Source organism: Protomyctophum bolini, assembly GCF_963924005.1.
Source record: "Protomyctophum bolini genome assembly, chromosome: 3".
Classification (NCBI taxonomy): Eukaryota; Metazoa; Chordata; class Actinopteri; order Myctophiformes; family Myctophidae; genus Protomyctophum; species Protomyctophum bolini.
Window position 1 is genome coordinate 12,380,302 of NC_137864.1, and position 25,942 is coordinate 12,406,243.

The 25,942-nt window shown below is 42.2% G+C and overlaps 3 protein-coding genes across 6 annotated transcripts in view; 1 reads left to right on the forward strand and 2 right to left on the reverse strand.

The window, feature by feature from the left end:
- Positions 1-568: 568 nt before the first annotated feature.
- On the reverse strand, positions 569-10,384 carry LOC308312678 (protein Niban 1-like). Its single transcript, XM_080759347.1, has 15 exons — positions 10,307-10,384; positions 9,030-9,157; positions 7,722-7,853; positions 6,832-6,946; positions 6,384-6,545; positions 5,742-5,857; positions 5,553-5,663; positions 5,204-5,357; positions 4,300-4,478; positions 3,483-3,569; positions 2,813-2,893; positions 2,270-2,386; positions 2,025-2,123; positions 1,695-1,812; positions 569-1,501 (listed from the first exon to the last, which is right to left on the reverse strand). Exons 1-15 carry the CDS (start codon positions 10,359-10,361, stop codon positions 1,239-1,241), a joined length of 1,917 nt encoding a protein of 638 aa, XP_080615473.1. The 5' UTR covers positions 10,362-10,384; the 3' UTR covers positions 569-1,238.
- Positions 10,385-13,875: 3,491 nt separating this feature from the next.
- Positions 13,876-17,312, forward strand: LOC308310127 (E3 ubiquitin-protein ligase TRIM35-like). The gene is made up of 7 exons (XM_080756255.1): positions 13,876-14,116; positions 14,781-14,876; positions 15,282-15,512; positions 15,641-15,663; positions 15,797-15,915; positions 16,132-16,316; positions 16,420-17,312. The coding sequence occupies exons 1-7, from the start codon at positions 13,892-13,894 to the stop codon at positions 17,143-17,145; spliced, it is 1,605 nt and encodes a 534-aa protein (XP_080612381.1). The 5' UTR covers positions 13,876-13,891; the 3' UTR covers positions 17,146-17,312.
- A 667-nt stretch (positions 17,313-17,979) lies between these two features.
- Positions 17,980-25,942, reverse strand: part of LOC308312705 (long-chain fatty acid transport protein 1-like) — an 11,993-nt gene continuing 4,030 nt past the window's right edge. For all 4 annotated transcript variants that reach the window (XM_080759399.1, XM_080759402.1, XM_080759400.1 and 1 more), the window contains exons 7-14: positions 25,536-25,627; positions 25,194-25,303; positions 24,635-24,844; positions 23,822-23,948; positions 22,866-23,003; positions 20,306-20,470; positions 19,842-19,988; positions 17,980-19,495 (exon numbers count right to left, since the gene is read on the reverse strand). In XM_080759399.1, the coding sequence (XP_080615525.1) occupies positions 19,338-19,495; positions 19,842-19,988; positions 20,306-20,470; positions 22,866-23,003; positions 23,822-23,948; positions 24,635-24,844; positions 25,194-25,303; positions 25,536-25,627 (1,147 nt within the window). In that variant the 3' untranslated portion in view covers positions 17,980-19,337. The remainder of the gene's footprint in view (positions 19,496-19,841; positions 19,989-20,305; positions 20,471-22,865; positions 23,004-23,821; positions 23,949-24,634; positions 24,845-25,193; positions 25,304-25,535; positions 25,628-25,942) is intronic.

Here is a 25,942-nt window from a genome sequence, read left to right on the forward strand (position 1 = left end):
ATATTCACTGTAAATCTAGGATAACGTCAGTAATTATTCGGAATTATCACGTCTATCAGTAAAGATGTGTTTCATTGTCTATTCAATTAATTTAGCCACTGTCACTGATTTATGTTCGGATGTTCGACAGTGCAGCGCACTGAAAATTGCAGATCTACAAACTCACAAGGCATCGCTTCCTCCGTATTGTGATTGTGAGCACGTAGATTTGCAATTTTCAGCGCGCGGCACCGCCGTAAGACGAAGTATCGATCGCTTTCTTTGCTGAGATTTGCCTCTTTGCTTTAAGAATTGCTGTCCATTTGAATCTTGCAGAAAATAAACCCCAACCATGACCCCAACACGTAGGCCTATACGTCTAGTCGTCTACCTGTCATATGTTGAACTGAATTTACATGAGAAAGAAATAAATCGTGTCAGTTGTTAGTTATTACATTGACACAGCAATCCTTGTAATTAAACATTTTTAAAGTTTCTTTACATTTTATTGACAATGCCTTAATTGTGCATTTCAGTTGAAACAACAGAAACATAACAGGTCTCTGCTGAAGGAGAGAGAGGGAGAGATAGAGAGAGGGGAAAACAAACAGTAACCACCACCACACTGCAATGATAAATCATCAGTTTAGAAACCAAGCTAATTGGCAGCCAAGATGCATAATGCAATTGTTTTTGGCCATGGTTTTTGGCAGCTTCCCTCATCATAACAGTATTCTTTCATGAGCCCATGGATTTCAGATTAGGACTTGAATTACCCAATTTTATCTTGTGCTGACACTTTACAGACATTTAGACTACATTTCTATTTAAACATTTCAGTCACAGTTGATCAAAATAGATATTCTCCTGCATCAAACAACAGACTTACATTTTTAGTTCAAGACACAGACAAATTGGACATTTGTCCAAGTAGTAAAAATAGCAGATCTACAAGCTCAGTCATAACGCATCACACCGTTGTGAGTTTGTACATGATAGATCCACTATTTTCACTACTACTTAAACATTTGTTTTCTAATGTATGGAATATATTTTATTTCTTCATGCAATTGTACTTTAAAAATCATTGAATTCGTTCTTTGGGGGGGGGGGGGGGGGGGGGGGGATATTTTGTATAATTCGTTTTAAATAATAAATGTTGTAGGAAGCAAAACTAAATAAAGGGACCCAGTCAAATGTGTCCCCGACCCACAAATGGGTCCCCACCCATTGTTTGGGCCTATACTGTAGGTGTATCATCATTGAGGCTTTTGAGTCGCTGGTTGTCTGGTGAGTGAGTGGCCCTCAGTGATATCCTGGTCAGGCACAGTGTTCTCAGTGAATGCATGGGATCCCGAGGCAGAGTCTTTGCAGGCTTGGCAGCAGCTCTGCTGGCAGCAGGCACCAGAAGGCAGCAGTTCCTGGTAAACACGCTCAGAGAGACTAGAGCTGGAGCCATGGGGCAAACGACTGGGAGCGACAGGCAGAGGTACACACTGCTGGGGTAGAGTGTGCTTCATCACTGCGGGAACACACACAAACGCACGCACACATACACATGTGCGCATACACGATAAAATACTTACAGTATAAGCATGCACACAGAGACACACAATTATATATTGTGTGTCTCCGGGTGCAATATTGGAGTTATAAGTCCATCTGCACATTTGGCCCTGTAGCCAACATTGGGATATGCACTTAGTTAGCTGTACCTGATTGGATGTGACGGGTCACATTGTCTCTCAGAATGCAGTGATAAAGGATGTCGGGGTGAATAAAGAGGGCTTGGTCTGAGTTCAACGTGGCAGCATAACAGGACAGATCCTCATCCTGCAGCACACAGGAAGTTTTGCCATAGACGTAAAACCAGGGGGATATGAGTGCCGTGCGCACACGCATGCATACACGCACGCACGCACGCACGCACGCACACACACACACACACACACACACACACACACACACACACACACACACACACACACACACACACACACACACACGCACACGCACACGCACACGCACACACACACAGAGCATACCTGTGTACCCATGGCCTGTGTAAATGTTGGCAATGTTAGCTGCAGAATAGATTCCAAAATTAACTGGGAACGTACAGCCAACAGTTCCACGTCCAGTTGCTGAAGGCATGCATGCATTAGCGTATTTATGAGAAAGAGAGACACAAACAGAAATACATATAACTGATTAGAATTTCTGTGAATAACATTTCTTTGTGGATACCATGGATCAGAGTAGTATTTTCATATTTCTCTCAGCGACAGACCTTGATCACTTGGTCTCTGATCCTACACAAGACAGCACTTAGCTGTGAATGGTCCAGACAGCAACAGGGATATCTTGAAACCAACCTCCGGAATGTCACAACATACTTATCAACCACCTAAGAGCATAAGAGAGAGAGACTGGATTTATGAAAGCCATGACAGAAAATCATTGAACAGTTTGACACAGTAGCCGACTAATATGAATCTCTTCTGTTTACCAGTTACACTTAGAAATTGTTTTCCCCTAAAGTACACAGTATAATCCAGAGGGTGTTGATTTAAAATATGCTTTAAGTGATATTTTTGACAATTGACAATGAATGGCCAGCTTTGAGTGTTTGTGTAAACACAAACATTGCATAAACACAAACATTGAAGACGAACGTGAGGACGCAAATTCGAATTGGCCGGAATGAGATGGATTATGATGTATGATGATAAGAGCGCTCACTTCACACGGGTGTGATCTTTATTAATGATCAATATCAATGATGTATTGATATACCATTGGCTTGCATACTGTCGTGTGGTTGGAGAATTACCCTGTAGAGAGAACTCTGAGCTTTGAGCTGTAGAGGCCTCCAGGTTCCACTGTGGACTCTCCATGTCTCCTGGAGCCATGCCTTTTGTCATAGGAAAATAAAATAATTGTTAGAATACTATTGTGCGCACATTAAGCTCGACAGTGGCACAGAGCAGTACCCTCGGTTCCCTAAAATGGGCCTTCTTGAACAGAGAATAATGCACCTTATCCCACCTACAATGTTGCCACACTGTGTCTGCATGTGCAATGTGCATGGGTGATCATCATGTAAGAAGACTATTGGTATAAAAAATAACAATGGAATGTATACAGCTTAACGGTGGTTGTGCAGGTCAAAGGTTTCTTTAGCATAGAAACATCCCAAGATCCAAGGATATATCACTACTGATGATGTGTATCCAGCTCCCACCATTCACCACCACTCATCACCAAGACGACAAGATGACCCCAAGACATTCTACCATTCATCACGACGACACTCTTAGGTATGTGCTTGCACAAAGTAATTTACATCTTATCCTGTGTTTGATAAACTAGCATAGAAAGAGGAGTGCAGTGAAACATACAGAAGTTTCATGGAATGCACTACTATACGCTCATTATCTTCTATCTCACTTTAATATAGCAAAGGTTAAATGTAATATAAATAGCATAGTTTTCTTCCACACCTCTCCTTCTGAGCCCATCTCCAGCCTGGACAGGCAATGCCACATCCTGGCTTCACCTGGGCCAAGACGGCACAGGGGCACCAGCATCTATAGGAGAAAATATATGTAGACAATCTACGCCACAGCTTACAACAGAAGTAGAAATTTGCTGGAGAACAGATTGCATTGCATACACCATAAAATGGTTGAAACTCGTTCTTAATAGTGTAATTTACTGCCGAGAACCTGTTATTTTGTAGCTTATGCTGAAATCATGGCTTTAGGGTCCGTGTAACCACTTAAAAATCCATTACATGATTTCAAAATGGTGTGTTTGTCAGTTGTGTGTATTCCCTGTTGCCTCAGCTGACCTGTGATTAATGTTGCTCTGTCCAGTGGTGGGAAAAGTAACACTTTTTCTTTTCTTTTTTTGTTTTTACTTAAAGGGATAGTTCACCCCAAAAAAAATTCTATCAATTTTCTATCAATTACTCACTTGCCAATCTACAAGCTCACAATGTGATGCATTTGATGCAGAGTACAATATTTGCCTCTGAGATAACAGTGGAGTAGTAAATGTAAAAGTACTGAAATTGGAAATACTCCACTAAAGTCAAAAGAATACCTCATAATTGTACATAAGTAGGCTGCTACAGTACTTGAGTAAATGTACGTAATTACACCACTGGCTCTGTCAGTGTCTAATGTTGGTATGCACCAGTAACATTACACAGTGTGCTCAAGAAAATGTATTCATTTCTTATAACAATTGTAGTTCCTCGCTGCCTGGCAACTGTAGTAGCTAGCCTACTATACGTTTTTGACTTTTAGTGCACACCGCTTTCACCGACGTGCCCTCGGATACTTCAGCTACGATGTCATCGCACGTATCCAGGAAGTATTGCCGGATAGAGGCGAATGCATCACAGATTGGTGTGGACACTTCCTGCAGAGTTTGGTCAAGTCTTGGGATGATGACACGAAGAAAGGACTGTAACATCAGGCCACACATGTTCTCTATGGAGCAGCAACATATACACATCGTCACTGTTGGGCAGTAACCTCCACATTTCATCTGTTTATTTTTATTTTTTTATTATTATTTATAAATGACTTATTTTAAACTAGACTTATTACTCTACTTGTTGATCAGCTATTTTAGGTATTTCCAAAATAATTAGCCTATACACTACACCAATATTTTGGAGATATTACAGTATATTGTCTAAAATAGGAATGCTAGGCTAAGTTTGTTTTATGAATTTAACCAATGAAAAATATATTTATGAACTTGTGATTAAATAATTTAACCTTCATTGGATCTATTGGTACACAGATTATTTTTCCTGATTCATATAAAGTAACAGTTTTGGCTTTTGGGCCTGACAGTGATGACATTGTTTCTAGGGAGGAGAGGATAGAGGACATAGCAAACATTATGCCCCTCTTAGTTCTTGTTCCTTGTTTTAATATCCTGACATTTTGTTATGTGATCGTCACCTATAGGGTCACAGGAAGTTCTCGCATATATGTATTTGTAATGTATAGGCAGTCAGCCTTTTCCCTTTTGTGAGTTGCCCTCGTTGTGAATTAGTTGAGCAGGGTGAGTCAGCTGAATGTCTAAAAATGTCAATGCAAACTAAAAGAGTGAAAGGCAGGCCCCTCTCTTCTCCCAACTCCTCGGGGGACACACGGACGGACGCAGCCCACATTCACCACACATACAAGGCATGCAGACACACCCATCATAGTGTGAGTGATGTGGTCTTTCTGTTGTAGCGCTGCTGCAGTAGTGCGTTGTTCCAGCTCACAGCGACGTTCAGCCAGCTCTTCTTTCAGTGATGCCATTGATGCCTTAATCTGGGACCCTGCTAGCCTGTAGACTTCAAACAACAGCTGACAAGCATGCATGCACAACATGCACATGCACACATGCATCCATACACGTAAAGAGATCAATTAGAGTTTGTGATGAGTGTGTGTGTGTGTGTGTGTGTGTGTGTGTGTGTGTGTGTGTGTGTGTGTGTGTGTGTGTGTACTCCACATGGATAAGAACTATAGTGTTCATCATTTCCATTATGTTCTGCTCACTCTGATCCAAGCCTGCTTCCTTCTGCGGGTGCTGCGAACCCTAATCATTCTCCGAAACACCTGCTTCCTCAGGTATGACATCACTTCCTCCATCACCATGCACACCAACACCTGGGCAGTGGAGGCAAATACTGTCTGTGAGACAGAGACAAATTATCTTATAAATGTTATTTTAAGTAGGACACTGACCTCTTCCTCGTTTCCCATCAGGAGCACCCCTAGTTGATAGCAACCCCTTTGTTGCTTCAGGGAAGACAGAGCATCTAAGAAGGCCCTGGATTCTGGTGAAACTCCATGCCACAATGCTAAAACCATGTAGACAAACCAAATAACAACCAGACAACGCCTAATCCATTTTCAAGTATAGGTATGGTGAAGGTAGACCTACACAGTAAAATCCAGTTCAAAATCTTGGTTACATTTGTAATCTCTCAGAGTTAAACCAATGTGTCTTATGTGCCCCTGACTTTCAGCTCAGGGACAGGTGTGTTGGTGGAGCAGACATTAAAATTAATTAATTCATAGTGTTTTAATTAAGGTTTTACTGCATACCGTATCAGCATGCTGTGCAGCTAACGTGCAGCAATGCTACACCAAAGTGAAATATTATTTACCTCAGTTATGAGTTTACCATCTGGTTACCCATCTGTTAACACGGTCAGTGTAACAGAGTGCACACGGCATGACTTTAAATCTTTGGTGATTTCTAGCACTGAGGCAAATGAAAATAGTTGCACATGATTCTTTTTAGATTGACATGCCTTTAATTGATGTGTGAATGACAGAGAGAGAGCTACAGTAGGCTATACCGTACACCTATAGACTACATACCACAGCTCTGGTGCTGTACTACTGCCCGCAGTATGTTGGCCCATTGTGTCTGTTCCTGCCGTGATGCTGTGGCCAAACACACAGGGGCGCTGTAAGGGTGCTGGATTAACACAGGGAAAGCTGTGGGGCAGTCCCAGAATGCCATCCTGACGCCTGATCCACCTGAGGTATGTATACAGAACACACACACACACACACACACACACACACACACACACACACACATATACACACACATATACACACACACACACACACACACACACACACACACACACACACACACACACACACACACACACACACACACACACACACACACACACACACACACACACACACACACACACACACACACAGTGTGCCAGGATAAACACAACAGAGTGTCTTTCTTGTCTATACCTCTGGCGGGCAAGGATTAGAAGTGTCAGTCTGGTATACCAGCTACCTGTGATGTGTTTGCACATGTTATCCACTAAGATAGAATGCTCTTCTTTGGAGGTGCAGATCTGACAGCTTGACAGAACCAGCTCTTTCTTGCACTCCCAGCCACCTTTAAAAACCTGGAAACAGATGTAGTGTACAGGAGTGTGCACACACATACAGTAACATTCATAGTATGTCGTGTCCGGCAGAAACCAGCTAACTAATTTTTTTATTTCCTGAAAAATGAACATTTTGGAGTTTGCTGGTTTCTGCCTGACAGCAGAGAATTACACATAATTTACATCCGCATCCACAGATGAGGTGGATTATAGTGGACATGGTAGTAGTGGTAGACATGTGGTAGACATGTATTGTACAGTCTAGTTCACAATATGTACACAAAGGGAAGATGTTTATAAAACACACTACACTACCACTGCTGTAAGTCAATGTACATTAAACAAAAACAAAATAAGTGCACTCCTCTGAGTGCAGATCTCCACCAGGCCGGGTTGTCTTCCTAAAGCTGTCAGTTGTGGAGTGCATAACACACCTACACACCTATATGGGTAGACGTGGAACTTTTGGAGGTGTGATCTACAGGTAGGCCTCAACATGCGCTTCAAATTTGGGGATAATTGGATGTTGTGTTGAATAGGCCCTGCCCATAATTTAGTGAATGTAATTACTGGCAAACGATATGGAGTATGAAAACTTTGTTGGACGGTCATTATTGTCACAAGACGCACAAGAGCATTTGTGTCTAACTTGTTGGGGAAAAGTATGAAAACATTCTCTCCGCCTCGATCCCAGCCATTCCAGCCTGTTGGATATAATGAGCCATCAGCTTATAGTGCGTTCATCTCCTACAGTAGTTGTCTATCTGGGAACCTGTGATCTACTGTATAGTACCTCTTTGGAGTCACGGCTCTCAACAGCAAAACTGTTAGTGACCTGTAGGTGTCGCTGTTTCCAGGTTCCATCCAGGTACTGTGGCAGGCTTCCCTCCAAGAGAATCCCACAACCTGGAACAACGTCCTCGACCTGAAGTAAGACATGCATACACCCAATTAACTCCACAAAGACACACAGAACAACTCTGCTTTGTACGTTGTTGGTAGGATGAGGAGAGTCCACATTTATACATCAAACAATGATGTGCATGTGCTTCTGACATGGACCGTTGTCAAATTCTGATGGGTTGTTTAGACATGTAACGAAGTGGTCCTCCGTTACTGATATTGGGCACATTTAAGTATGTATATTTGCACACAAAGGAAGAGTCATGAGTTGAACTGGTTTATTGAAAGTATTATGAACATGAAAATACAATTATGTAATATGAGACTGTGTTATGGGTACTTGAATACTGACTGCTTCTGTTCTGTCTGTTCCAGTGTGTTCAGGCAAAAGAGTCCCAGGCTACCAGAGCACCATGTATTGGTCTGGACTGGACCACAGTGAAATAGCCATGGGGGTGTTTGAGTTATGCATTGGAGCTGCTAATGATAATGTGATATGTGGGTTATCTTGCAATAGTGGGCATCATTGATATGTACTTACCGGTGTAGGGATATAGATTTATAGGTTCATGTGATGTGGGTTATGTGGGGTTCAGGAAAGTGTTGCATGTTTAACCAGGTAATATGGTACAGTCTGCACTGATTGGTTCAGCTGACTATAAAAGGCTGCCAGGAAGCACACACCAACTCAGTGTTGGATTCAGTGAGAGGGCATGGTGGAGCTGCACAGTGCACACCAGCATGCCCTATTTGTTTGCTGCCTGTGTTCTGCCATTTCCCATGATGTCAACCCAATTCTTTTTGGAATAAACCACGGTGTGGCTGCTTTTTACCTCCTGACTCTGTGCTCATTTCCAGCCGCTTATCGGGCCGACACCACAAGACATGAGAACGAATGTTAGCTATTGTCACATTTTATTATAGTATACAAATTACATTCAAATAATGTTCTGATTATGGAGGACCTTAGTTAGTGCTCTTAACTCACAACCTGACATTCCAGACCAGAGTCAATGAATAGCCAGCAAAACCTCAGCCAATAATTAATCAATAGTTGAGTTCTGAATTTTAATGTCACGAATGAATGCTAACAATAAACCGCTCTCTCCTAAGTTTGTCATATTCATCAAAGGAGGATGACATTCATTGTTGGGATATTAATTGATTATATTAAATCATGTTGGTGTGATTCTCTTACTGTATACTGTGTTATTGGTCTGGGTTGGCCAGGTTCCTCATCTCTGTTCCTCATATACTCCAGGAGATGTGAGCAGTAGTGTCTGTGATAGAGGGGTGCCAGGGCCTCCATCATGCCTGTGATGTGCTCTGTCCATTCACACCAGAGAGACAGAGGGAATTACCAGCTTCCTATCCTAATGTGATGTCCACAATTCAGTTTCTTTTCATGTCAAGGACCCCCAAATATATGTATTTGGCCACAGTAAGAGTTTGAAAATTAAAATAATAATAATAATAATACCCCATAAAAATTTCAAGAGTTTTCTAAAATCTTATAATAGCTGAAATAGTCTCCAGACAACTTTTCATTTTTCTGTGGACCCCCTGCAACCCCCTAAAGGACCCCTGGGGGTCCCCGGACCTCACTTTGAGAACCAGTGACTTAGACCATCAATTCCTTTGTATTCAGAGTTTCAGACAGGATGAGGCATGTGACGCCTTGAATATGTTAGGCAAGAATATCTCAATAACATCAGCAATACATTTAGTTTAGTGTCTGTGTGTGCGTGTTTGTGTGTGTGTGTGTGTGTGCGCGCACGTGCGTGCGTGCCGTGCATGCATGTCTGTTTCTGTGTGCCTGTCTCTGCATGAAAACACACACACACACACACACACACACACACACACACACACACACACACACACACACACACACACACACACACACACACACACACACACACACACACACACACACACACGTACGCATGCACGCACGCAAACAAATGCTTGCACTTATGAGTAGGCCTATGTTTAGTAAACCATTGCAGAATGTTCACTGCTGAGCATGAATGACAATGAAGAGAACATTATGGTTGATGGTGGCTGCAGTGTTGGAAGACAAACACATGCACACAGACTAAGGGCTGGGCTGTGATTACCGGTAGTTATTTACTTTCTTAGAATTAGAAGTTCAAATACTAAGAAAGTAGTGACCAAATTTTGAACTCAATAATGAATGATAATGCATGAACTAATACTGAACCACTGAGCAGTGTTGCTACATCTTTGAGCAAGGTTCTTAAAAGCAATTTGGGAAATATATTATTGTTATATCAATTAGTTTTTTCGTACAGTATTATTGTAGGACTATTGGTCCAATAATACAATTCCTCTCACCTCAGTCTGCCTTCTCAAATACATCTATACAATGTAAGTGTATCCATTTGTACTGTGACTCTTAATTGAACTTCACATACCGTATGCATTTTCTTATTACCTCCGGTCCTGGCTTACCTGATATGTGTCTTCGTTGTTTCGATTTCAAGTGGCAGGTTTGTTTCCCTCCCATTGTCGTCGTTTTCAGTGATTCAACACACCGCACAGCAGTAAGCTACCTAGGCTACACCAACGCTGTACTCTCAGTTACCCCCATACTTCAAAGTTATATTTTTCATCCTCATCTTTTTCCATCCCCACCCTTCTCTTATGCCTCATTTGACAGCTATAGCTTCAATAAAACTGATTCATGTTGACAGTCAATACCCACTACAGCCCTGGCAAAACACCCTCGTGGTAGCATTATAACATCAGCTCTCCAATACTACAGCCCTGCCAAAACACCTCATACAATAGTATTTTAAAACAAACATACAACGTACATTCTCCTATTAGAGCACTGCCACCCAAGTGTGGAATGCCCTGACCCACTCCCTCAAAGAAATGTACATCACTGGCGTCTTTAAAACAGGCCTGAAATCCACCTTTCAGCATTAAATGATCGCTCCTCCTTAGTCAAGTGACTATACCCCCCACCTCTTTATAACCCCTCTACCCCCCCCCCCCCCCCAAACTGTAGGCCTACATATATTTTTTTAAATTATTATTATTTTCTATGATGATTTGATTTTCGTCGTTATTTTTGTCATGATTATGGATTGAATACCCAGGACCTGAATGGAAACACGACTGCAAGGACGTTTTTTCCGGTGATATCCTTTTGGACTAAGTATTGGACTGTACTCTGTACCGTTTACATTTCTGCCAATAAAGTATTCAATCAATAAATCAGTTATTAAAACCAAATGCACACAAACAACATAATAATTTAAAGGAAATTATCCACAGTATATAAGTACCGGTAGTAAAGTATAAGTAGCTGCAGTGTGTGTGTGTGTGTGTGTGTGTGTGTGTGTGTGTGTGTGTGTGTGTGTGTGTGTGTGTGTGTGTGTGTGTGTGTGTGTGTGTGTGTGTGTGTGCGTGCGCGTGCATGCGTCATGTGAGTTTTGATGTGCACTATATAGGTATCTTAGAATAAGCAAGGTAATTTCAAGCCATTACACTAATTTTAGTGTTTATCTCATGTATGTCACTGCATTAGGGTGCAGGAAATAGGACACCAGTGTGGTGGAAGTATAGACTGCTAATGAATCAGATGCTATTTCTGTGTGTGTGTGTGTGTGTGTGTGTGTGTGTGTGTGTGTGTGTGTGTGTGTGTGTGTGTGTGCGCGCGTGTGTGTGTGTGTGTGTGTGTGTGTGTGTGTGTGTGTGTGTGAGACACTGTGTGTGTGTGTGTGTGTGTGTGTGTGTGTGTGTGTGTGTGTGTGTGTGTGTGTGTGTGTGTGTGTGTGTGTGTGCGTGTGTGTGTTTGTGTGTGTGTATGTGTGTGTGTGTGTGTGTGTGTGTGTGTGTGTGTGTGTGTGTGTGTGTGTGTGTGTGTGGACATATGCCCAGTAATTGAGTAAAACTACTCCAGGTCAAATATTACTCCACTATAGTGAAATCTGTCAAATGTGTATTTGTTATAGTACAGTACTATACTTGCTTTAAAATACTTAAAGCAGCACTTTCATCTTCTACCGTGGAATCTTGACTTTCAGGTCAAAGTTCGTGTCAGATCCTGTCTGGGTGAGACATGACCTTTGACACGATCTAAATGTCTCAATAGAAGAGCAGTGCAAAAATAGCAGACAAAAATACCCCAACTGCATAAGTTATATATTGTATAAAAATAGACTACTATACCATACAGATTGGACAACAGTTTATTTTATTTATTTTAAATATGTGGTGCCACTTTAACTGGGGACAGGGAGGAACTCCCAATATTGTCCTAGTAGGGAGACAAATCACAAAGAAAGAAAAAATCACTGAATATACGTGAATATATGTGAAGTATTCACATTTTTAAAATGCATTTTCTTTTTAATATAGCAATGCATTGCTGTATTAAGAAATAATAATAGTGAAGACAGATCTGCACTCTCACAATACGTTGGAGTGGAGTCAGAAGGACAGAACAGTAGTCCAAAAATACAAATATTCAAGTACATATGCTCAAACAAGTACAGTACACAAGTAATTGTACTTAGTTACGGTCCACTACTGCAAAAGTAAATAACCTATATATAGGGCTAGTCTCTAGTCTGCATTCATATCCATACCAGCCTATACAGATTTATGGCATGTCACCATGCCAGTGCATTAGGAGTCGGACATACTGCCTGTATGGAGAGATGTGTAATGTGAAACTGTCCAGGCTGATAGTATGTCTTAAATGTGCCTCATATGCTCAGCTTTGTGTCAGATACTAATACTGTGGTGACAGAAAGACAGACAGACATGCTGTGCAGTGTGTACACGCTAGGGTGACCAGATCCAAACTGTTCATTTGTATCGCTTGTGTGGGACAAGTGGGATGGGGGACCCCTGGGTATTCAATCCAGTGGGATGCGGGGGACCCTGTCCCCCCATCCCACTTGTCCCACACAAGCGATACTGGAGTACCGGGTTAGCAACTTACTACTTGAGTTTCTATTAAATGCCTTGACGTCATATTCGACCATAGGCCTATTGGCTATCATTTATAAACTCCTCTGGTGTCTCACATTTTTGTTTTAAAAGCATGCTTTATTTTTATGTTTATGCTATTTTAACTGGCTTAACACACACATTCCCATTTACAGTAGTACTCCTTATAGTGATCCTTGCATTTTTAGTGGCTAATCTGGCTATAATTAATAAGTCAAATTCACGTCCTTGCTGTTATTCTCAATACATCTGTGTTTGAACAGAGGTTGATCATCAACATTTAGAGGTAATTTCATGGAATGAATAGAGCATTATAATATATTGTTAATAATGTAAGAAATGTCCATATATGTATGACCACAGTCTTTAAAATACATTCCGCTTTGCTCAAACTGCAAAACAGTTGACTTAATTAAAGATCCAGTTGCAGTGAGTGAGGTTCAGGCACGGAGTGGACAGTCGGGCAATTCTGTGAAATGCCAGGAGGGCTGGGCAGTCATGGGGCCAGGGCCAAAACAAAAAGTAATAAAAAAGACATAGTAGTGTCCTCAAGCCGTCTTTGGGCCGGTGAAGACCACAAATGCCAGGGCTGATTTTTTTCTGTGCCAGTCCGTGCCTGGCGAGGTTATATATAATATGTAAGACATGAGTTTAGACTTAGTTATGTGAATATACAAGCCAAGAACAGGGAAACTCATATTACAGCGTGATATGTGGTGTAAACTAGCATAACCTAATTGGTCTCAAGTGGGAGCTTCTGTAAGTGGATCTGTATGACATTAAGACCTCTCATATGATACTGTATGCATGTGTAACTGGCAGTCTTTCTGTGTTCAGCACTTTGCTTCCTACAATCCTACAAGGTTAATCTCCCCAGCATTCACAGTATTGCAAGATTTAAGAGTTATTATATTGCTACTTATGGTAGCACTTGTGTGTCAGTGTTGTCTAAACCCTGCCCACTTCTCCTCCCCTTTACTTATACCTCCTTGTGCCCTCTCTCCATCCACTTCATTCTATCCCTGTTCGTACCTTCTCTCTTTCGTTTTCATGGCTCTGAATCCGGAAGCCATGCCAAACGGCTCCCCTCTCCCTGATGCCCACCACCACCATGGGGCTGAGGCGGAGGGTCGCCCCACGTCACCTGGACCTCCTGAGCAGTGTGGGGAGCACAGTGAGAGCCTGTCTCTGTTCTGTGTGGACGACTTGGAGCCTGTATGCAGACAATGTGCTGCGACTGGCTCTCATGTGGGACACAGGGTCTATGCCATAGCAGAGGCTCTGGACGACTGTAAGGTAGGGGCCAAGTGTTTGCGTATTGTATATTTTGAAAGAAATGCGTATTGTATATTTTTGAAAGAAATGCATTATAAAAACTACAGAGAGAACTTGTGTGTGTGTGTGTGTGTGTGTGTGTGTGTGTGTGTGTGTGTGTGTGTGTGTGTGTGTTTGTGCTCGCGTGTAGTATCCACAACTTTACTGCAACATACTGTATGTTGTTCTTATTGTGATGACTGAAAAGAAAAATCAGGTCAAAGCATTCAAATTTGTCATGTGCCATTTATGAGGCATTATTTTTGTTCACACATGTTAATCTATTCTTACAAGACATTTTACCCACACCCCATTCCGCCCACCCCACCCCAACCCAGCGCAGACGCACGCGCGCAAAACACAGAATCTGCCACCAGCTAAATATGCTATAAATAGTCTGACGAGCGGTTATGCACAGTGTCATTGGATACTTAAGTACACAAAACAAAAAACACCTGACCATCTCACTCAGTGATCGTTAAATGGGATAAATCACATTGGGTTCATTTAGGTAATACATTCCAGTGAGGTGAATAAGCTATAAACTCAAAGTCACTCTACCCAATATAAATCATGCCACTTATAAAAAGTAACAGGAAGATTTTGTCATGCCAACAACCAGAACTCTTCTGTATTTGAACACTAGGGGGAGCTCCGAGTGTCATTGGATGGACTGCAGAAAAACACGATTCAGCTTGAGAAGGTCACGAAAACCTGTGGACACGCATTAACACACAACCTGGTAGGGTCACAAATCCCAAACTCAACACAAATCTTAATAATGTATTGTTCAAAATGTCCAATATTCATGTTTCAAAACACATAATTGTTGCTGTCTAGAAGAAACCAACTAACTCCATTTTTGAGTGTTTAGAAGCGAAGTAAGTAAAAAAAGACTCAAATTATTTGCCAAACCAGCAACCATCCTAAACATAAATAAGAGCTATTGAACACAATTTACGTCTGTGTTTTGGTTAAAAAAAAATTAAACCAATGAAAAGTATTAAAAAGCGCTTCGACAAAAACCTCCTAACTCCACTTCCATTTCCTGAAAAATAAACATTTTTGGAGTGATGGTTTCTTCCAGACAGCAGAGATATACATTGCCTTTTGTATCCCTGGCCTCTCTTCTTCCTCTTCTGTCCAGGTCCACGGACAGCAGACAGAGGCGCAGATTAAGGAGGAGTTTGAGAAGCTTCACCAGTTCCTGAGAGAGGAGGAAGGAGACAGACTCGGTGCACTCTGGGAGGAAGAGTTAGCGAGGAAGATTGAGGTAGAGGAGAAACTCGACTCAGTGGGCGAAGTGATACAGTCTCTGGAAGAGAAGATCCAACAGATGGAGGAGGAGATGGAGGCGGAGGAAGACGAGTTTTTACAGGTACAGACAAAATAAATAATAATACAATAAAACAGACAAAAATAGAGTGATGTGTCGCAACTCAAAGAAACAGGACAATTGATTAGAATTTAAGATAATAACCCCTCAAAAACATTATTCTTTTACAGAATTTCAAAGACACGATGAAAAGGTATAAGTATAAGATACAGCAACATGCACACGCACACATACATCTGTCATCCAAAATACACATACATACAGATGTTGAAAACCTGGAAAGGTGTATGTATGACCAAATGACCATTTTGTGAATCTTGTTACAGGGTATGGCGGAGTCACAAAAAGACAGACAGGGCTTGTGGAACTGTAATAGATGTTAGCAAACACCTGGGCAACCTCCGATTTAATATCTGGGACAAGATGAAACATATCGCCCCTTACAGTGAGCTTCTTTCAGTGTGTAAGCGTGTGTGTGTGTGTGTGTGTGTGTGTGTGTGTGTGTGTGTGTGTGTGTTAGCGCGGACACACGCGCGCGAGCACATGCACGCACGCACACACACACACACACACACACACACACACGCATGAATTCTTCCATTCTTTCACTACTCTTATATCCTTACTTCACATTTTCTCTTCCTTTCGTTCCACCGTCCAGCTCCACTGACCCTTGACCCGCGGACAGCCCACCAGTCTCTGAGGGTGTCACCTGGGCTTGTTGGCGTCCAGATGGACCTTGGTGTGATTGTCCATGGTGTGAGTGTCCCTATGCCATTCCACCCACACTCCTGTGTCCTGGCACGACACGCCTATAGCTCTGGAACTCATTGTTGGGAGATTGAGGTATGTATGAGACAGACAGACAGGTATACAGGATACATAGGTACCATAGATGGACGCACAAACAATCAACACACATTCACTCACTCTGTCCCTCCGATCACAGGTTGGTGACAGCGACAACTGGACGGTAGGCGTGGCTAGTCAATCCTTGTGCACAAAGAAGGCGTTTGAGGCATGCCCAGAGGCGGGGCTTTGGGCTATCAGCCTACGAGAGGGCGAGTATAGAGCACTGACCACACCCTATCAGCTCTTCCACCCGGACAAGTCACGCCTCCTCAGGAGGGTCCGTGTCAGGCTGGACTGGGACCAAGGGCAGTTGAAGTTTTGTGATGCTGACTCTGGGGCATATCTTTTCTCGTTCACCCATCACTTTGCCGAGAAGGTGTACCCCTACTTTGAGAGTACATCCCCCGGCACGGAGTTGGTAGTGCTGCCACAGAAGGTGAATGTGAGTGTGGGTTTAGACCCCAGTGAAGCTCCAGCTATCACCGGAAAACCCCAGGTGACAAGAAACGGATCTTTCAATAAGGGAGAGATCAGTGTGGTCAATGGGACGACCACCACCAGTAATGACTCCATGTCAGACGGATGGGAAAGTAATAATAATCACACCTCATCAGCAACACCTTCAACTGCTGTCCAATCACCAGAGAGAAAGACAACATGTGCCGTGATATCTAAAACCAGTGGAGGACCAAATAATACAAACCCCAAGCCTCGAGGGAAAAAGAACAGCAGCAAGAAGAGATTCAGTGTGAACTACCATGTTTCACTGAACAGAGCTCTTAAGGAGGCATCTCCTGACAAAGACCAAAAGCCTGTTATATAGGAGATCATTGTGTCTGGATGGCTACATTAGTGATGGGAAAATACACATTAAAACTCTCACTGTATAATACTCTAACATAAATGAAACCAAATGAACCCATATGGTTCCCATGATTTCCCATGGGTGAAATTAGATTGCACATTTAACATTAAAAGGAATTGACCTTAAGAAGCTTGCTAACACAGCAAACATGTTAAACATTTGATACTGATGTGCTAAATGTATAATATTCACAAAGATTAATATATTGATTGTATATTGTATATTGTGATCTTTTAGGGTAAAAACATGTCATCGCTTGCACAACATATTTAGCATGTTGAATGTTCCTCTAAAATAATGTCGTACCAGGTAATGTTGTTTCTTAATGTTACCAACCAGCTACTTTGTATCAAGGAATGAAGACCAGGCACAAAATCAAATATTGATTAAATTAAGATTATTTAACAAAACTATAGGGTGTTTAAGTGTAAGTATGATATAGCAGTGATGTGAAGCCATGTACTGAGGGATGGAGTGTGGTGTTAAGGTGTTAGGTGTAAAAGAGCAACTAAGCTAAATACCCAGGAAAACAGAGACATTGCACTCAAACAGACCATTATGTGTGACCTGATAGCCAAGTCGTTAGGAGTAGGACACATACCACATGGGTTCAAATGACTGACAACCAGTCCCTAGTTTGATTGGCGGGACCAATACTGCATTTTCTGCACTTCCCTACTCTCTCTATCTCCGTGTTCCACTGTACCTGTCAAATAAAGTCTCAGAAAAGGCCAAACAAGTAACATAACAAAGAAACAAAAACAATACAGTAATTAAAACAGCAGATTTGGTCAAAGCATGAAGCTGATTATTTATTTGAAGAAGTCTCTAATCTCTATCTCCTTCGTCATTTACATTGATAAGTGCCATTTCTATCCATGGCAAAAAAATAAACAAAAACTAGATAGATTGTAGACAGACAGACAGACGATGCATTCAGGTATCTCACAAAAAGAGGGGGTACAGGTTAAAACTCATAGAAGACTAATATAAAAATATACTATGAATAAACAACAAGCATTACAATGTGTCACTGGGAATAATAATCCTTTGTTATTGTACATCTGTAGCTAAAAACTAGTAGTCCAGTTCATGAGCCTAATGAGGCTGGTCATGGAGTTAAAGAGCGATGGAGTTAAATTGCTGTTTGGTGACAGTTTTTCTGACTGCTTTTCTGGCCTGCCAAGATGTTGTGTAGACTGTAGAGGATGACTCACATTTTCCATTTTGGCCCACATCTTATTTTGTGAGCATCTCTCCACAACAGACTCTAGTGAGTCCAGCCTCTCACCAGTTTGTTCAGTCACTTACAGTAGCAATTAGCATCCTTCATCCATCTCCAGCAGACTGCCAACAGAACACTTGCCACTGCTGACTGGTACAGAAACACTGCTGCAAGACAGGGTCTAATAACAGTGTGGCTTCTCTGTGCTATCTGTAGCTAGGGACACCAAGTGAATAAGTGTACAGTTTGTAAACAAAGCAGCAGCAAAGAATGTGCGCATGCGCTAATGAGCTGAATAACTGAGCTGCAATTGGCACGATTGGTGGATCCCAATGGATTCCCAATAAGATATCAAGCCTACATTTTGCCTTGTTGTATCTTTTCATAAACTCTCAAAGTCAAATCTCATGAGACTGCAAATCTTGTCCCAGTTTTCCCAAAGGTGACACACGACACCTTCATGTGTTTCCCAGTTCAAATCTGCTCCTGAGCCAATCTGACAAAGCTATGGGAAATGAAACCCAAACATTTGGTCTGAACTAGGCTTAACGAGCACTATAGCAGGGGACAGAGGACAGCAGGGTTTCCTTCAAAGTTCTCTTATTTCTGTACAGCACCAGAAACCTACATTCGCCTGCTTGCCGGGTGAGACTGCATAAATCAGCCATCACCCACCCGATTGTCTATATATACTTTTGTGGAGACAATCGGTGTAACTGCTGTGTAGTTCACTGTGATTGGTCTACTTTCCTTGCGGCATCCTTGGTCTACTAACGGGAGATACAATACAGACCAAAGATGTTGGATGGCCCCTTTGATGCCACACAATAAAAAACATACTCCTCTCACAGAGGCTCCAAATGTGTAAGCTGCTCAAATGTTCTTTCCTCCCCTCTTAAGGGATAAACAGGACATGTCTGTCCTTTCATAGAAACGCCCTTCCCTCTGTGATGTCACTGTGTAGTTCCTCTGTGACGGCCTCATAACGCCCAGCACGGCTGTTTAGAAAATAGATGGGATCGCTTGTGTGTTGTGGACTGTAGCCTTCCTTCTGCAGCCGCATCTTCTGAATTTTAAATGTCCCTGTTGACGAACAGAGAAAAAGGTGATGAGTGTGTGTGTGTGTGTGTGTGTAGTATGTGTGTGTACTGCATCTGTCTGAGCCTGTGCCAAATGGGCCTTTGAGCATGTGTGTAGTGTGAGTACAGTATTTGTGTGCATACCCTACCCTGTACCCACCCATGTATGATGTATGTGTGTTGTTGAGTGCATGTGTGTGTTGTGCGTGTGTGTGTGTGTGTGTGTGTGTGTGTGTGTGTGTGTGTGTGTGTGTGTGTGTGTGTGTTGTGTGTGTGTGTGTGTACTGTGTATGTGTGTGTTCAATCATATATACACTATACAGTACTGTATACATGTATGGATGCCTCACCTGTTGTGTCAATTTGTGTCAGGAGTCGTATGAACACAGGCCATGCGTAGGAAGGCAGGGCTTTCTTTGTAGCGGTCAAGAATGTGCCACAGTCAAACTGGCCTCCTGCATGAATGATGGCAGCCATACCAGCCTTCCCTTCCACACCTGGAAGATGGACAGGAAGGTTAACAGACAGGCAGCTGGTCAGGTAGACAGATATTGTTGACATACTGTGAGATATTACACAGTATATTGAGGTTTTAACAAATCTTTGAGTAGAAATCTTTTGGTCATAATTCTATTACTTCCTATCCTAGCTAGTAGATAGCTCTATAGAGGGTATGCATGCATAAAGTGAGTGGCAAATCGAGTGGTAAGACTTTTCTGTTTGGATGTGGCTGACAAGGCCAGAAAGGATATTATGATGATGTCATGCGTATACCCTCTATTCTCCCTCTCTGTGTGTTGTCACTTGTCAGTACCTGGTACTGACACTCCATACACAGCAACGCCTGTCTGTCCCAACAGGGTGCTGAGGACCGCTTCCACCTCTGTGGTGGAGACGTTCTCCCCTCTCCAGCGAAAAGTGTCCCCAGTGCGGTCCCGGAAATAGATGTAGCCAAGCTCGTCCATCACCAACAAGTCACCTGGGACCGACAGACAGGCAGACACAGACAGACAGACGAAGAGACAGGCAGACAGAAGAGACAGACAGACAGACAGAAGAGACAGACAGACAGACAGACAGAAGAGGGACAGACGGGAAGAGAGAGACAGGTGATCATAGATGATTTTTACATGACATACCCTACTACCAAGTAAAACATGATGGCATAATATCACAAAATGTATGTAGCAAGGGGCGTGATCTCGGTGCTGTCTGTGAGTGGGGTGACAGGTCTGGCTCTGCCAGCTCACAAGCGCACTGTGTTAGTGAGTAAGTTTACCAGTCTCATTGTCATTCTTTGCTAGCTGGCATAGAAATCTAGCAAAATGCCATTAAACCATGCACACCTGTGATGTTGTATGAATATTTAAAAACAACACCTGTCACGCCCCACTCCTCTGCTTTTGTATTTGAGCCGTGACTATGGCTCCAAACCCTGAACTCTTATTATGGCGTGACCATTTATGACCATTTTGTGTTTAGTTCATGTTCTGTAATGCCTTGAATGTTAAAGAAAGCGCTTGTCATGTGTGTCGCCTTTGAACACTTATGACAGTCCTAAATCCTAATTAGGTTTTGGACTTATTCTGTTTGTTCTGTATTTTGCCTTGTGGTGTTTGTTTTTGGTTTACTGTTACTCTGTTGTTGTTTTGGTTGTGTCTTGTTTTGTAGTATTGTTCTGTGCTTTCCTGCCTCCTCTTGTTGGTGTTTCCTGTTCTGTCTTACCTACCTGATTATTGTATCCTAGTCACCTGTGTTCTGTTTGCCTGTTAGCCTATCCTGTGTTTGATTGTATTTTGAGTTCACCTGTGTCCTGTTACCCCTGTCTATTTAAGCCCTTTGTTTGCAGTGTGTCCTTGTTGGTCCGTAGACCTTTGTCGAGTGAGTTTTGTGTCTGATGTTGCCTAAACTCGATATCCTGCGTGATTGCTTAGCTGGAATAAATAACTGGATGGCACTTAACTTTCTTCAGCTGAATGCTAATAAAACAGAGATCCCTGAAGGAAGCATGAGTTCAAGTCCGTTGCTCTCCCCTTGTCCCCCATATATGGGGACTAGGTTGGAGGAGGGTGTGTAGAGCCCAGGATCACATTAGATGATTGACACAGGGGTGAAAAATGGGTTACAAAATTGTGGGACAAAAAAAAATATATATATATATTTAAAAAAAAACAGAAATCCTTGTCATTGGCCCCGAAAACATCACAAACGCAATCCGGCTTGTCTTGGGCCCACTGGCTTCCAACATGACTGACACTGCCAAATATCTGGGTGTCTTTTTCGATAGACACATGAACTTCGAGCCCCACGTAAAGGTCACCCAATCATGTTTTTATCACTTAAGGAATATATCAAAATCAAACCCATCCTCACTTCTCAAATCTGGAAAAAAGTATTCATGCTTTTGTTTCATCCCGTCTCGACTACTGTAATGGACTGTACACTACCCTTAACTGTTCCTCTATTCACAAACTACAATTAGTACAGAATACAGCTGCTAGAATTCTCACCAATACAAACCGCAGAGCACACATAACACCGGTACTGGCTGAACTACACTGGCTCCAACAACCTATAAAGCACTACATGGCCTAGCCCCAGTTTATATTACAGACTTACTGGTGGCAAAACCAAATGTAAGACCCCTCAGGTCCTCTGACCAAGGCCTCCTGGATATTCCAGTGACAAAACTGAAAACCAAGGGGGACCGGGCCTTTGCAGTGGTTGCTCCCACATTGTGGAACGCCCTACCCTTATCAATTAAAAATGCAGAGTCTGTTGAAGGTTTCAAGTCCAAGTTAAAAACTCACTTATTTAGGTTACATTTTATCTTGTAAACTTTTACTTTTAGTTTGACCATCATTGTTGTCAATTTATGTTTCTGCTCTTACTCTTTGTCGTGTTTGTTCATTTGTGCCTTGTTTTAACTTGATTGTTTATATTGTTGTTTTTACTGTACAGCACTTTGTAACTTTGTTTTGAAAAGTGCTCTATAAATAAAAAATGACTTACTTACTTACTATGTTTTACCTTTTGGAATACCCCTGATTTATAGTCAAATAAACACCTTGAAGATAATCTACTCTGCATCTGGTTGCCTGCTTTTGGGTCCTACTCCGTAACTCATTCCTGACAACACCTTTCTCCTGACACCAGTCATCAAAGCATTTGACGGCTCATAATGTTGTTCGCTATGAATTAATTCAAGGCTTCATGGGTTGAGTGATTTGATAGAAGAAGAAAAAAGTTAGTATATGGACAAAGTATATCTGAAACGGTGCTGAAACACTTGGGTGGATGGAGATAATTTTGAAAATGTATTAGTGTAGACATGAGTGACCTAAGAAACTGTAAAACTGTAATGTCACAGATACCTGATATATAAGCTGAATCTCCACTCCCAAAGACGTTGTGAGCAATTTTGGAATTGGTCGACTCTTGATCAGCATAGCCGTCAAATCTCCTGAGCGGATCGTTCTGGTCGATGTGCCCCACCAACACACCTGGCTCACCTGCAGGACAAACGAGGGGAACATGAAAGAAGAGAGAGTGTTCACCACATGGACAATGCATTGGCAACTGGGTTCTGATTTTCAGTTTTAGTTTTCTCAATTAAATCTTAGTACTGTATAGTGCCAAATCACAACAGGTTGTCTCAAGGCAAGACACTTATTTACATTATAGCGCATAGAGACCTGTCATTGTCCCAGTGTTGATTTTGACAGACACATTTTTATTTAGTTTAATCAGTCTTTTGAATACATTTACATTTAGTTTTAGTCCTATTTTAGTCATCTGAAATGTTTGTTGGTTGACTAAATATAAGATTTTAGTCGACAAAAATGTAGTTTGGCAGGCCATGCCTGATTTTACATACACTTGTTGCATGCTGAAAATAGCCAATCTACAAGCTCTGAGCTTGTAGATCTGCTATTTTCAGAGCACAACACTTGACCATAAAAGCGTGACGTGTTGTGAGGTTGTAGATCAGCTATTTTCAGCAAGTGTAAAAACAGTCAGGCATCAAGGCCCACCAAAATACATTTTAGTCGACTAAATCAACTGTAGATTTACTAGACTAAAAACTAAAACTAGACTAACACTAAGACTACAATGTGAGTGACGACTAAAACTAAATGAAAACTATTCAAGAGACTGACTAAAACTAAAATCAAAATGTGCTGCCAAAAACAACAGTGGCATGCGTGCACATTCTCACCAGGCAGACAGGGTACTGTATGCGTGCACATTCTCACCAGGCAGACAGGGTACTGTATGCGTGCACATTCTCACCAGGCAGACAGGGTACTGTATGCGTGCACATTCTCACCAGGCAGACAGGGTATGCAGAGTCCCTGTGTGTCACGGAGCAGCTCCATGGTCTCCTCCTGTACCCTGACCAGTCTGATGGGATAGAACCCTGGGAAGATGCAACTGTTGAAGCCACACGCCCCCACCTGGACAAACACACATATTACACTGTCGCTGAACACTGTCGGGGAAACAAATCTCCATTGTCACACAGTAGGCTATATGACAAAAGTGCAGCTTGTGAGCTTACACACTGTATCATCTGCTATGTTTTGCTTAAATCTGTGTATAAGATACACAGAATTACTAGTAACTATACCGGTACATTGAAACAGATTTTCAATTGTCTGTCCAAATACAATACGCTGAACTTCTGGGACTCAGTCCCGATTGTTTACAGGCCTGCCTCGCAGGAATAAATCCCCGGATGCAAGGGTGATCTGGCTTTCACTGTCCAAGCTCCTAAACTCTGGAATGTCCTGCCTGAGGCTGATTCTTTATTGACTTTCAATCACTTTTAGACTAACATCTGTTCAGAAAAGCCTTTCGTAAATGACCTTATGTATCCTGGTTCATCTCTTGGATCTCGCTCGTCTCACATTCTGTTTTGAAGCTCTTTTACTTGTCGTCTCTGTTACCACAACTCTTTTAAATTGTGTGATTCACTGAATTGTTATTTTATGGAATTTTGCTCAGATTTCGCAGCAATCTCTGTTTAAAAAAGGTTGTTGTTGTTATTATGTCCAAGTTATCACTGTGAAATGTTTCATTATGTTTATTGCTATTTTGGTACACGGTAAAAGACACATGTACAGTATACACAGAAACACACCTTTCCATCTATGTTGATGAGGCTACAGTTGCACTCGGTGGCTCCGTAGAATTCTCCCACTCGTCGTATTCTGAACCTTTTCACAAACTCCTCCCACACGACAGGACGGAGGCCGTTGCCCATGGCAACACGCACCTGATGATGAGCCTCAGCGGTATGTATAGGCTGGGCCAACAGGTAACGGCAGATCTCACCTATGTATTGAATTACCTGGAAAAACGCATACATGTAAACACGCACGCACGCACGCGCACGCACGCACGCACACACACACACACACACACACACACACACACACACACACACTTTAATGAGTCGCTAGCTGTCGTATTTGTCATTGGTTCCAATTCTGGCAGCGCTACAACAGACAAGTCAACACTAAAACTGTTGATTGATATTGGCGCCTGACTATGAAGAGATGCAGCAGCAGTTATTCTACTCCTGCACAGTACAATCCTCAGTGTTCACTCAACTCTAAAAGTGACCCAAATGGGATACCAAAGACACTAACTGGGCTGGTGCATTGGGTCCGTTTTTAGAGTGTGTGTAGTGTACTCACCGTACAGTTGTACTTGGCACAGTCTTGCCAAAAGTTACTGGCGGAGAATTTCCGTTTAACCACAACAGTGAGACCAAAGAGCAAGCACTGGCCTACACCCATGATATTACCTATAGAAAACGCACGCACGCACCGCACACACACACACACACACACACACACACACACACACACACACACACACACACACACACACACACACACACACACACACACAATGAGCTATTAGAATCTGTCAAAAAGAACTAACTTTTATTACTCGTTTACTACATCCGAGCAACAGAACAGTGTACATTGTGTTATTGTGTAACTTATGAATAGTAAGGAAGTGGCACACAGTACCTGCAGAGTGGTATAGGGGTAGGCAGTTATACATGATGTCATCACATCGCAGACCAAAGGAATGGAAGCCAAAGGCAGCAATGCGGTAATAACTGAAAGACATTATAGAACCCTCTAGTCTAGATCAATGGATCTCCACTAACTCAGGCATCTGTGAGTGTGAACCCAGAGTACCACTGGGATGCATTTTAGACAATATACCTAATCAGGGAAACATTTGGCCATGGTCATTTTTATACTGAATTGTAGGCAGGGACGGATTAACCCCCACAAGGGCTCCATGGGTCGGTAATGTTTTAGGGGCCCTCGTGTTTTTTCGTGTTTTTATTTTTATCATCTTTTTTATCTAAACAAAATCAATGGCCAATTTCAGGGCCTCAAACCTCAAACCTAGTACTGCGCGGTCC

Coding starts and splice junctions, on each gene's coding strand:
- LOC308312678 (XM_080759347.1), bottom strand. CDS start 10,361: ATGGGAGGGAAACAAACCTGCCACTTGAAATCGAAACAACGAAGACAC. Junction 6,947..7,721: donor AGAGCCGTGACTCCAAAGAG/GTACTATACAGT, acceptor ATCTGTTTCCAG/GTTTTTAAAGGTGGCTGGGA. Junction 1,502..1,694: donor GACCCGTCACATCCAATCAG/GTACAGCTAACT, acceptor GTGTTCCCGCAG/TGATGAAGCACACTCTACCC.
- LOC308310127 (XM_080756255.1), top strand. CDS start 13,892: ATGCCAAACGGCTCCCCTCTCCCTGATGCCCACCACCACCATGGGGCT. Junction 14,117..14,780: donor AGGCTCTGGACGACTGTAAG/GTAGGGGCCAAG, acceptor TTTGAACACTAG/GGGGAGCTCCGAGTGTCATT. Junction 15,513..15,640: donor AGGAAGACGAGTTTTTACAG/GTACAGACAAAA, acceptor ATTCTTTTACAG/AATTTCAAAGACACGATGAA.